General features: G+C 40.1%; 1 protein-coding gene across 5 annotated transcripts in view; it reads left to right on the top strand.

Moving 5' to 3' along the window:
• The window catches only part of LIN28B (lin-28 homolog B), a 98,497-nt gene extending 86,969 nt beyond the window's left edge, over positions 1-11,528 (top strand). For all 5 annotated transcript variants that reach the window (XM_066994475.1, XM_066994474.1, XM_066994478.1 and 2 more), the window contains one exon: positions 6,368-11,528. In XM_066994475.1, coding sequence (XP_066850576.1) covers positions 6,368-6,737 — 370 coding nt within the window. In that variant the 3' untranslated portion in view covers positions 6,738-11,528. The remainder of the gene's footprint in view (positions 1-6,367) is intronic.
• Positions 11,529-12,181: the final 653 nt, after the last annotated feature.

Genomic DNA, 12,181 nt, shown 5'->3' with positions numbered 1-12,181 from the left:
GTTTGTTTAACAAGATAATTTCACGTGACCTTGAGTGATTTAAAATACAGTCTTTTGAATGCTAATATTTTGTTAGACCATTTTCAGAGTTATCTGTATCCCCACTGCATTCAAAAGCAGCTTAAGAATTACAGGTTAACGTACAAAATGGCATAAAAACTAAAAAGAACGCGGATGTGAGGAGGAGCGCTCCAGAAATATCCCTCTTGGCCTGCATGGGCACCACGCATATGCCCAGGGCAGCTTGTGCCCCTGCAGCCGTTCCCTCCTTCAGAAAGCAAGAAGCAAGAAGCATTAATGCACGCCTGGTGTGGGGGTACACACACAAGGCTCCCTCCTGCCCCGTGCTGCTTTAAAAAATACCAGCCAGCGTTATTTCCCCTGGGATTTAATGCTGCTCGAGGAGGGGAACAACCTTCTCCCAAAACAATGGCTGCAAGGGAATCCCCCTTGAAATGCGGCTGAGGAAGGAGGGAAATGCCAGAGGGGTGCTGGCCGCTGCATGGGGTGCCTGGGGTCCCCAGCAGCCCCACTGCAACACGCTGCTGCTGCTGCTGCACATGTAATTAGTCCTTTTATAACGCAGTAAGGTACGAGAGGTGCCGTGTCAGCAGCAGCCACTGGTGATGCTGTCAGCCTTGGGAGAGCTGATGTGAGAGATTTGCTATCCAGGATTTGCTTGGTCCCTGGAATATTCCATCAATCCGTTAAAATATATTTGTGCTTCTCTTGAGGAAAATTTCAGTCAGAAACCTCTGCCAGCCCCTCCAGGGTGTTTGTAACCCTGTGGGGCCAGGCACAGGCCGAGCAGGCACACACCTGCCTGAGCTTCCCTGCGCCCGCGGCCTGCCTTTCACAGCTGAAGCCTCTGAGGCCCTTGAAGAGTAAAATATCCTCGTTTTGTCTGAAACCTCTTAGATTGGGCGTAGCTGAAGCTCCCTTCACGGCAGAAGGGGGTAGTTCAAGCAGTCTGCTGCGTGTGCTGTTTGCAAGAACCAGCCTCCCTTTGCGTTGTGGTGAAAGCAGTGACTAAAAGAGACAGCATATTTAGGTACAACTTGAGACATTTCCTTGTAATTATTCTCTGCTTTAGCTGCTGCGTTGGCATTCAGCATGTTGTAAAAACATCACGCTTGCACATGCTGTTAGCAAACCAGGCCATTTTTCAAAGCATTTAAACTGCTGGATGAAGCATTGTTCACCAAGATGCGGGGTTTTGTTCTGCGATAGCATTCAGAAAGGAAAAACAAAAAGGGAGCTGGTGCAGGGCCTATCTTGGTGAATTATTTCTCTGACTACATCCCTTTGCTATCCCTGTCAGATGTTAAAACCACCACCCCCAAGAAAAAGTCAGTCATTAGAGCAATTCTAAAGCTTTTTCTCCCAACGGATAATAGCGTGGAGCCATACAAATGATTCTCTACTTGTCATATATATTGGATTATCATCCAAATCATATTATGAAGCAGCATGAAGAAGCAAGCAGTTGTCCCTACCCTCCTTACTGCTTAGCTCAGCTGAGCTGTTGTGGGGAATGTGTTTGCGAGACAGTTGTGTCGTCATTTTAAGTGTGCTGGGGCTGGGGAATGCTTCCTAACTATGAAGTGAGGTGACTGCTGGGACAATAAAAAACAGCTGAAGACTAGAGGGTATTTTATTTTGTGTTTGCATTTGGTTGGGAATTTGAGTACTTGTAATGAATTTCAGCCATCAGCTTATTGTAATTATTGCAACATGTTTTGTGTTGGAATCTATACGCTTTTTGCTTGCTCATCTATTTCCTCTAATACGTCTAGTTCTGTGTAATCACGAATCCATAGCGAAGGAGGATTTAGAAGTATTTTTAACCTTGCAGTATGCTCTCTTCTTTCTTTGTTAGTAGATATTAATGCTACTGTTTTCTGGAGAATACTGAAATACAGTATTAGACAAATTGCTCAAGGTATTCCTTCATTTAAATGTTCATCCTTTTTATACCAAAAAACAGTCCTGATCCACCTTCCCTCCAGTGCCCTAGTGAAGAAAGGATTCCCCTTCAGGATAGTTGCCATCTCTTTATTTACTTTGTTGCATTGTTTTCTGAGCCTGAAGCTACCCAGTAAATAATGAGCCTTCTGTGAGAAGATACTCCTTTTTCAGTAAATCTTTCTTGCTGTTTTGTTTCTCTAAGGGTTACTTCTACTATAACTGAACTTTTAAGGGCTTTTTATGTTTTACCCATCTCATGATGTAAATTATATATGAAGCTTTATGTTGTAAGTGTTTATGTTGTAAACACTTGTATTTAGTATAGTCGTACTCATCTAGAGTTTCTGAAAACGTTATCAAATGAGAATTTGCTAATTTTCTTACCAGGATCCAATTTGTATATAGTTCTACATATTTATGTGTATATAGATGTGGCTATATAAACCTGTGTGTGCATATCATGCGTTATCAGTTTTCATTATGTTGTAATGTAGGTTTATAGAGCAGAGGCAAGCAAAGAGATGAAGCCTTTTGGACAAAAGGGTTTAACACCATACCTTAATGTGCGTGGATGCTGCCATGTGGTGTCATTTGTGAGCTCCTGAGGTGGCTGACCATTTCCATTTTGGTGTAAATCCCTTGAGAGGGAAGGCATTTCAGAGCGGGGTGTGATCTCTTCTCCTGGTAAGAGTGATTGACAAGGAGTGAATAAATAGTTAAAAGAAGCAAGTGAATACCACCCTCCTGTTTAAGTCCAGGCACACCCAGGCTGGCACATATATATTCTAATGAGATACTATAGCCAGATGCTTGGGTTGGTTAGTCACAAGAAACATTCCTGAAAAGCCAAATCATAGTTTAATTACAACTGCTCCTGGTAGAATTGTATTTTTACAGTGACGTTTTACAAGTGATTTGAATAAATACAGGGAATTACAATATTTTGCAAGTAGAATGTATTGATGAATATATATGCAAAAGGTGACGGAGGCCTCTTGAGTGGAAGCAGGGGCTCTGACGGCAGGTTCTTGGTCAATTGGTGAGGTGAAATGGTTCACTGAATTGGATAACACGGTGCATACCATAGTGACTGATTAAATTGATTTGTCTATGGCTACCGCCTCCTCTGCTACTGAAGCCCTTTAACCTATTTTCAAACTTTTTTTTTTTCTTTAACGATTCTAAGTAAATGTGCTGTTAGGGAAGGAAGCCAACACAAATGCATTCACAGCTATAAAATTCCATATTCTGGTTCTGGATTAAGTTAAAATGCACAATTCCCAAAATGTCTGTTCACTCCCATGTGATACTATATTACACTGTTCTTAGATAAAAAGCCTAGGAATGAGTACACTGCTAGAAACAGATGTGGAAGATACTAATAAACACCATTCTTTAATATAACCTGCATTATAATGAATACCACATTTATGAAGTCCTAGGTGTATTTACTGGAGGGAGAGAAAGTAAAATACTTGAGGGTTTTTGTCGCTGCTGTTCTTTTTATTTGTTTTTCCTTTTTTTCTTTTTTTCTCCAATTGCAAGTTTTACTTTCTTATTATTTTATCCAAAAGATGTTTAGTAAACTTGTCAGGGAGACATAGCTAAATGCTGCTGTTGAATGGGAGGTCACTAATTTGAAAATACCTGTAATGATATGGAAAAAAAGTAAACAGGTTGACAGCGTTCATTAACTGAAAACGTATCAAGCTTTTTTTCCCTAAAATATAATGTTTTGGTCTTAAATCAGGATGTTCATATTTTACAACATATTTAGTATTGCCTTGCTAGGGAGATCATTCTAATGACAATAGGGCTTGTACTTTTTTTCTTTTTCATTCAAGCAGAGCTTTATATACTTTATCTCTTCATGGGTTATTTCATGCTATATGCAGGAAGACTAGTATAGGCATAGTCTTCAAATTCCACTGAAAATCAAATGAAAATTATGTGCACTGGTGACATAAAAGTGGAACCAGTTCACCTAAAATATATTATTGCAGTTGTCATAAAAAGTGCAGAGTTCAGTATAATGGCTTTGGTTTCTTGTTTGTTATTAATTTTTAGGGAAGATATGACAATTTAATTATAATGTTTTCTGAAGGGATAATGAAGTTCTGTGTATCATTTAGCTTCTTTAAATTATAAATCAGTCTTGGGGAATATGAAAACATGCCACGGGCAACTTATGCTGTTTTTTCATTTGTCTATTAAAAGAAAGATATGGTTAGTATCTTGCTAATGCAGAAAAAGAAATATCAAGAGGGAGTTTCTTAGGGATTGTTTCTTGGATGGAATTTGCAAACGTTCACAGCCATTTTGTAACCTTTCTATAAACTACACAAGTTTTATCAAGAACATTTTTATGTAGACAATGTATATTCTGTAATTGAGACTCCAGCTATACATACGGCTTTGCAAGGACTAAACATCTGTGTTGTGTGTAGACTAACAGCGATCATGTTGTGGTTTAACCCGGCAGGCAGCTAAGCACCACAAGCCAGGAGGGGACAGAGCCAGGACAGATCACTAACTGCTAGCTCAAAACAGGGCTTTGTTGCTTTCCAGGAGTCTGAAAATTTTGATGGGGGCTTGAGCCAAAGCATGTTGCATTGTTTTATACATACAGTCACTTGCACATGTAGTTGTCTTGAGTCCTTCAATCGACTCTACTAGGCATGGATGTTTGCAACTGTTTTTTTAAATTAGTTCATATAGTTAAGGGGAAGCAAAAACAAATTGTCAATTATGGGGTTAGGTCTCTTCAGTAGAATGCTAGATTGTAATAGATTTAATCCATACACATTCAGTGCAAGTATTTGTAATACAGAGAAACAGAAACCATAGAAAAATAGCCAAAATAAAAAGTGATGGATATGATCAGCATAGGATCATCAGGTGATTATTGTTCTGTATCAAGTGTTAGACTGATGTAAGTCAAGGATTCAAATTCCTGGTGTGTGTGTTACAAAGTGAAAGTATTCAGTAAGGAATTGTTGGATTTCTCCATGATTCCCCTTGATAATAAGATTAACACGAGAGTGTTTACATTTTGGCCATTTTAAAGACTTGGCGAAAAGGTCTTGCCCGTGGCGCTTGGAAGAGGTGCTCTGCCGTTTGTCTGCTTCTGGGCAGCCCTGCTTTTGAAGATGACACCCAGGGTCACCACCACTTGCATGTGGTTTGAGAATTTCAAGAGAAAACAAACAAACCCTGTTTTATGACTCTTGCTAGGGCTTTACTCATTTTGTTTTGAATTGAAACCATAAAAGCCATTCCTGACCCTCTGAAACATAAGCATTGTAAAAGCTCAGCCCCCCACCCTTCCCTTGGCGTGCCTTAACCGAGCCAGAAGAGGCAAGGTTTCCGGGCAAGATCTTTTACATGCCCAAAGAGCTTTCTGGGCACTTGAAGACGTGGTAAAGTCCGAGCTAACTCCTTAGGGAAAGCCGAATCTCTTCTCCCTACGCGTTTCTTTATGGCCTCAACCCAGCGACTCACAAGGTGAAGCCCACCCCTTGGTGAAGAGGTCGGCCCTGGCGGCTGCCTCCTCCCCACCCGGCTTTGAAATGTTAGTCCTGCCAGGCATTTGAAATACCAGCGCTCACAGGGGCTTAATGCTACAAATACTTGAGCCAGAAGAGATGCTTGCCAAGGCAGCGGCGTTGGGATGTGTGAATATTTGGTGCCCTCTAGCGGGGCCGAGGCTGGCTGAACCCCAGCGTCATCCCTCCTTCGGGGAGAGCCAGCAGGTAGGGTTGGTTTGGGGGTTTCTGTTTGTTTGAGAGATTTTGTATTGAGGATTTTAGCCTCTTGGCGTTGTGGGGTTCGTGGAATTCCCAGTGCAGCAGGGTTTTCTGATGTAGTTGCACGGTGCTGGTGACTGGCGGCTCTTTCAGCAGCGGGACCCTCGCAGCATTGTCCCGGCGCTGCACGGGCTCCTCTTACTGCTGAGGGCAGTGAGGCATCCCAAGGCTTTAACAAAAGCATGATTAGGCACCGGCCTACGTCTACAAATGCTTCTGATTTAGCCCTTGTCAGTCAGCAGGAAGGTCCCAATGAAAACAAGTGAGGATCTATTTAAGAGTGGTCTTTACTTTCAGAAAGTACCAAGGTTTTTTTTTTTTGTAGCAAGATATTGACTGATAAGGATGATAGTAACAGAATCTATTCCTAAGTAAGAGGTATTTTTTGGCACCGGTGTGACGTAGGGGCACATTCCACATGCATTACTTAAAAAGCAAAACTCAGATATATCTTTGTCTGTGGCAATGGGATATCGTTGCAGAAGCTCCTGCTGTCTCACCAGCAGACCAAGTGCACAGTCAGTTTTTGATACATATAAAATCTTACAGTCTGATGCTGCATTTTGTAACCAGCTGTCTCTTTTCATTTTTAGATGCTACAACTGTGGTGGCCTTGATCACCACGCTAAAGAATGCAGCCTACCTCCACAGCCAAAGAAGTGCCATTACTGTCAGAGCATCATGCACATGGTGGCTAACTGCCCCCATAAAACTGTTTCGCAGCAGCCCACTAGTTCTCAGGGAAGACATGAAGCTGAACCACAGCCTTCCACTTCTGCTTTCCTGAGAGAAGGGGGAGGAATGTACGGCTATTCGTCTCCATCATATTCTCAGGAGGGAAGGTCAGAGATCTCAGAGCGTTCAGGCAGGTCACCACAAGAAGCTTCTTCAAGCAAGTTATCTGCATCACCCGAAGAACCAAGCAGAAAGGGGCCTTCTGTTCAGAAAAGGAAAAAAACTTAAAGCATTTTTCATAACTTTCCATTTTCTTTATCCTCTTGGGATGTCTACCTCATGCAAGTACAGGGGAAATAATTTCATTATCAGTAGCTGACCTGGAATTTTAACTACTGTTGAGGAACTGTGAATTTTTTTTTTCTTTAATAGACAAATCACTCCAAGCAAAATACATTTGAGCAGGGTGCATTACGTTTTACCTTCTGTATGTGTGTGTATGAGTGTGCACGCGCGCGTGTGTCTGCATATCTATGAATATATATTTTTTCCATCAGAACACTCTCCAGATCCCACAATATATTACTGTGAAGCAATAGACACAGTACCCATAAATGTTCCTGAACTCATTCCTAGAATCGTTTTTCAAACATGTTCCAAAAAAAAACAAAAACAAACAAGAAAACCCAAGAAATCGCACCAAACAAAAACAAAAACACCTGAAAAACCACACACAGAGCTGAGATCAAGACTGTTACTTCTCTTGTGAACCAAAGGATACGTTCATATTTTAAAGCTGCCATATGGTACTAAAGATACTAAGACATCCCCCACACCATCAATTTGAGTTATCTTCTTTCCCCTCTCTACAAAGCATCACTTCCCCACTTCCCTCCCCTCCACCCCCCACGCCTGTGAAGGGCAGTGTCACAACTAAGCATGGCTCTCATCGCCACCATCCTTTGTTGGTAAGGAGTTAATAGCTCCAGAAAAGACAATGAATGTGTAGTTTCTGTGCTGGTTTCTCAAAACGTTTTGTTAAATTAATATGGGTGTAACTGTAATTTAGATGACCGTTGTGTAGGGGAGACTGTGTAAGTTGTTAAAGAGCAAACCCTTTTGAGTGGTATCAGGATACCATCCTGCTTCACCCTTTGTATTCTGTGAACATTTAGGGGACCTTGGTGGCAGTAGTAGCAGCAGCAGCAGCAACTTCTCTTGGTCCCGAGTAGTGCCCCTCAGTTTGAAGGGGCTTCCCCCTCGTTTACTGTTGAAATGACATGGAGAGAATTCCTTAGGGATTTTTTTTGTTGTGGTTGTCTGTCTTGTTTTTAAAGAAAACAAAATGCAAAGCTATTAAGATCCTGGGATAAAAAGTTTCTTGAGAATAAAGGTAGATGGGTACTCGTGGTTGCTCAGCCAGCCTCTCTCCCTGATGATGCAGCACGTGTTCATTAAAGGACAGGTGCCTGCTGCAGACGAGCCTTAGTGAAGGCACCTGCAAGCTTGCCCTGGGCATCATCAGCTTCTTGTGAACAGGAGACTGCTGCTGACCAGCCATGGTCTGGTGTGTGCTGGGACCACACACTTGTGCATTAAAGAGGAGAAAGATTGGTGGCCTCAGAGTGAGACTCCCTGGGCTGCAGCCTTTGCTTGGGGTTAATAGAGTTGGAGCCTAGCAAAACTTCAAGTCGCTTTCCATTTGAAACGTCTACATTACCAAGTCATACGTACGATAACATACTTTGACAAATCCCATTGCAGATGTAAGTTAATTAGAGAAACTTGTATAATCCTTAGCATTGGCAATAAACACAGGCTGTTAAAGCTTGAAAGAGTCAGGTAGGTTTAAGCTCAGATAATCAAACTGGAGAACCAAGCCTGCATGAAAGGCTATGGTGAGCCCAAGCCCTGTCTGCGGTAACTCTCGCAGCCGGCAGTCACAACAGGTAGGCAGCAGGCTCGTTGCGTGGCCCTCCCCTTCCCACTCGTCCTCCCGGTTGAGACTTTTACTGTTGCTGCTGCTGCTGCTTCAGTAAACAGGTAGTAATCAAAAGCCTCAGCGAAGGGCACAATTTCCAGAGCATTATTTTGTGTGAATTCCTTGCCAGTGTTTGCGAGAATCTCGATGGTTTATACTGAAGTTCTCAGTATGCTAATGCAAAGCTTACCTTTGACGATATTGAATGTGATATATCTATAGAGAAGAACTTCCTTGCCTTACGTAAGGATAGTAAACTTATTTAAATTATGTAGACAAATCAAAGTGGCATTGCTTAACCTTCTAGCCGGTGTAAAAACCAGGTTAAACAGCAAAGATGCAAAACTTAGGTCACTTTGAAAAATTTAAACCAAAGTTCCTTATAGAAATAGGCAATTGCGGATTTGAAAACTGGTCATTCCCTGTTTATATGTAATAAGTTCAGAGCTGAGATGAGAAAATATTTTCAACGTGCAGATTTTTATTGGTGCTGTTTAAAACCACTGTATGCACCAGAGTCAGACTGAACTGCAAAGAGCACATACCAAACCCTATCTTATTGTTGAAAGCTTAAGGTTTTATTTTTATATATTAGAATGTTATCACTATTACATAACATACTCAGGACAAAGAACTTTGCTCAGGGAATATACCATGTAATGTTGTTTTTACTTTACAGAATAGTCTACCGACCTGCTTACTCAGAACAAACCAAATAGACTTAGCCCTTTTTATCTCTATATAAGTATTATGTACTGATATTAGTAACTACCTCTGAGTTGACATAGACCTACATTTGTGATAATCAGATTTCAGCGTTTTGTATTATAAGTTCCTGTGAAATGAAAAAGTGGTATTCTGTACTGGTTGCTTATGTGAGCATACGTGTCTTTACATTCACAGGGTCTGAGTTTTCAGAGATGCTGGGCAACCGCAGCTCCCATTGACTTCCAGTTGGAGTTACTGGTGCTTAGCTTTTCTAGAAGGGGAGGGATGGGGGGTGGAGGGGAAAGAGAAAAAAAGAACAAAACAACAAAAAAAAAAACACAAAAGCATCAAGCCCACTTTGTTTACATAGGTGACAATAAAATTTTTATTCTGTTTACAGCAAAAGGCTACCTCATATTTACTGCATAAACACACCTTTGTGCTGCTCTGGCCTTAAAGGTGGCTGTTGATCTATGGTACATGCTATTTATCTGTACTGAATATGTAACTGATAATTCACCACTGCATAGGTTATGGCAAATACTTGTTTAAGATGAAGCATCCATCTGAAATTATGAGAAGTTTCCAAACATTTCTTTAGAAGTTTTTATGTTTCTGTCTAAAGGATTATGGGCACTGTTCACAAAAATAAATACATCTCCAAAACAGACAAAAAATATACATGCCTAAGTTAAACACAGCAGCGCAAGCTGTGGCAGGTAACTACTTAGCACTGAGCTGCAGTAGAAAAAAAATAAAAATCGAATTATACTCCTTCAATAGGCTGCTCCAAATAAGCAAAGAACACTTTAAAGGAGGAGATGCAGACTTGAGTTCGGGATTCTTCCTTCGCGTGCTACAGCATTGGCTCAGCCTTGATTTCCCTTATTCACCAACCTGTCCTTGCCAGAACGCCTCCCAATAAAACTCGCTTGAGCAGAGGTAATTCAAATATCGGCTCAGAGGGATGTGTTTTTCTCCAAGCAGTACTGGAGATAGGCTTAAACCTGTAACAAGAGAGCTCTCCCTCCCAACCCCTCACTCCAAAAAACTCAATTTGATTTAATCATAAGGGACATTGTGAGATATTTTATATTCTCCCCCAAGGAGAGTTAATGGTATTTATTTCCACGCTACAAAAACTGAGCCATGAGGAAGATTTGTATTTGGAGGAAGATTTATATTTGGAGGAAGAGCCAAATAACTTTTTTGCTGTAGCTAATTGTAAGTCTGGCATTATAATACCATCTGCAGTATTTTGCTTTTAGCTAGCTTTCAGGGAGTGCCAAACAACATACTTGACTCCTACCTTTTCCCTTTGTAGGCCACCTTTTTCAGCCCAGATTTATTCTGCGCCAGTGTTATCCTGAAGTTCCTGCTTAGTCATACATAGTTTTGTGAATAGAGCCCCATAAAAAAAGTGTTTATAGATCTTGTAACATTCTTTGTAAGAAGAATTATAAAAGAACATGGGAAATCTCATTGAGTCTTAAATTTAATTTAATTAATTTATCTGTAAGAAATGTTTATCATAAAAAATATATATGTATTCCCCTGTGCTAGATATAAAAGTAATTGGGAAGATGTGTACATGTGCAGATGCACTGATTTTAATTTTCTAGAAGTCTTAATGAGATTTGAGTATTGTTTTAGAAACAAGCAGAGCCTTGTTAAATGCATCAATCTAATTTTGCTGAGTATATCAACAGCCTCTTCTTTAAGATACGTTGGTTGTGTGTTACCCCTGTTACAACCCTTGAGTAATAACAAGAGGTTGATCTATGAACACACACGTCTTTTTTTATGCTAAAACAGCTGTAAATTAGCAGCTTTGGTAGTGTTTTTATAAGAATGTTGAAAAATACCAAGGTATTTGCTACCATTGTCATTGAACCAAATGTAAGAGCAACCAGCTTTACAAAGGATAATGGTTTTGACTACCTCTTGGATTACTAAGTTAAGCAACAACTGGCTGACAAACATCACCAGACTGGCTTAAACTAGTATGTGTTGCTTGTGGTAATAATAACAATAACCATACTAGAGACCAAAGTGAACACTGATTTCTATATGTCTTTAATACTGTGTCTTATCTAGTGTTTTTAAATTATCTTCTGTAGTATAGATTACCTCATTGTCCATTTTGACTTGTATGTTGTTTACAAGGTGAAATTAAAGAAAAAATCACTTGAAGTTTATGTTTTTAAAAAAGACAGTGAGTTGAAGTTTTGAAGGTCATTTCACCTGTTTACTGTCTCGAGGGACTAAAGCACTGATTGCCTTTCTACATATCGTGTATTTTATATTCTCATTTCATGCCTAATGTCTTTTTTTTCCTGTCAGTCATGGATATTGTGAGGTTTAAAAGAATTACTTGATTAAAAATAAAACATAACATTGGCATTTACAAGAGGCCTTTGAGAGTTTCTTTATTTGCATTATAAAAAAAGCACTGTGCAGTCAATGTTCACTTAGTTTTAAGATATTATCTTCTGGAAAGATAAATTGTTATATAAATTGTTGTTGGAGGGAGGGGAAAATAAAAGGTTAGTGCATACCTGGATCATACTAGCAATGCTGCAGAAATTGCACCCCAAACCACATTCAGCTATTGATATTAAACTGCAAGATTACAGCTTTTGGTACTTAATCTATGTGAGAATACACTGGTCATTAAAGTTAGCAGGCATTTGGGCTATTCTCTGCGACGAAAAGCATTTGATATTTAAGTTTCATCCTATCTTTATTACTTCTTCCATAACCTGTAAGCTTGCATATATCTGTCGCATGCTAATTTGAAATGATTTGAGGAGTTGTTTCATTTTTTAGAAATGAAAGCGCTGTTGTCTACCATTGCCTGGAAATTCCATCTCAAAATTACTTGAAGTGTATTAGTGGATTCGATGGCATTAGCTCATCATTCTGTTAAAAGATTTGAAGGCTTGAATATGCTACCTACATGGCTGTTGTGTTTCAATACAAGTCTCTCTATGTAGGCGATTAATAGCAAAATTGATCAATCTCTGCTAAATACAAGGCAGAT

The sequence above is a fragment of the Anser cygnoides genome, chromosome 3, assembly GCF_040182565.1.
Source record: "Anser cygnoides isolate HZ-2024a breed goose chromosome 3, Taihu_goose_T2T_genome, whole genome shotgun sequence".
Lineage (NCBI taxonomy): Eukaryota > Metazoa > Chordata > Aves > Anseriformes > Anatidae > Anser > Anser cygnoides.
The sequence above is the reverse complement of the archived record's forward strand: the minus strand, read 5'-3'. Positions and strand labels throughout refer to the sequence as shown.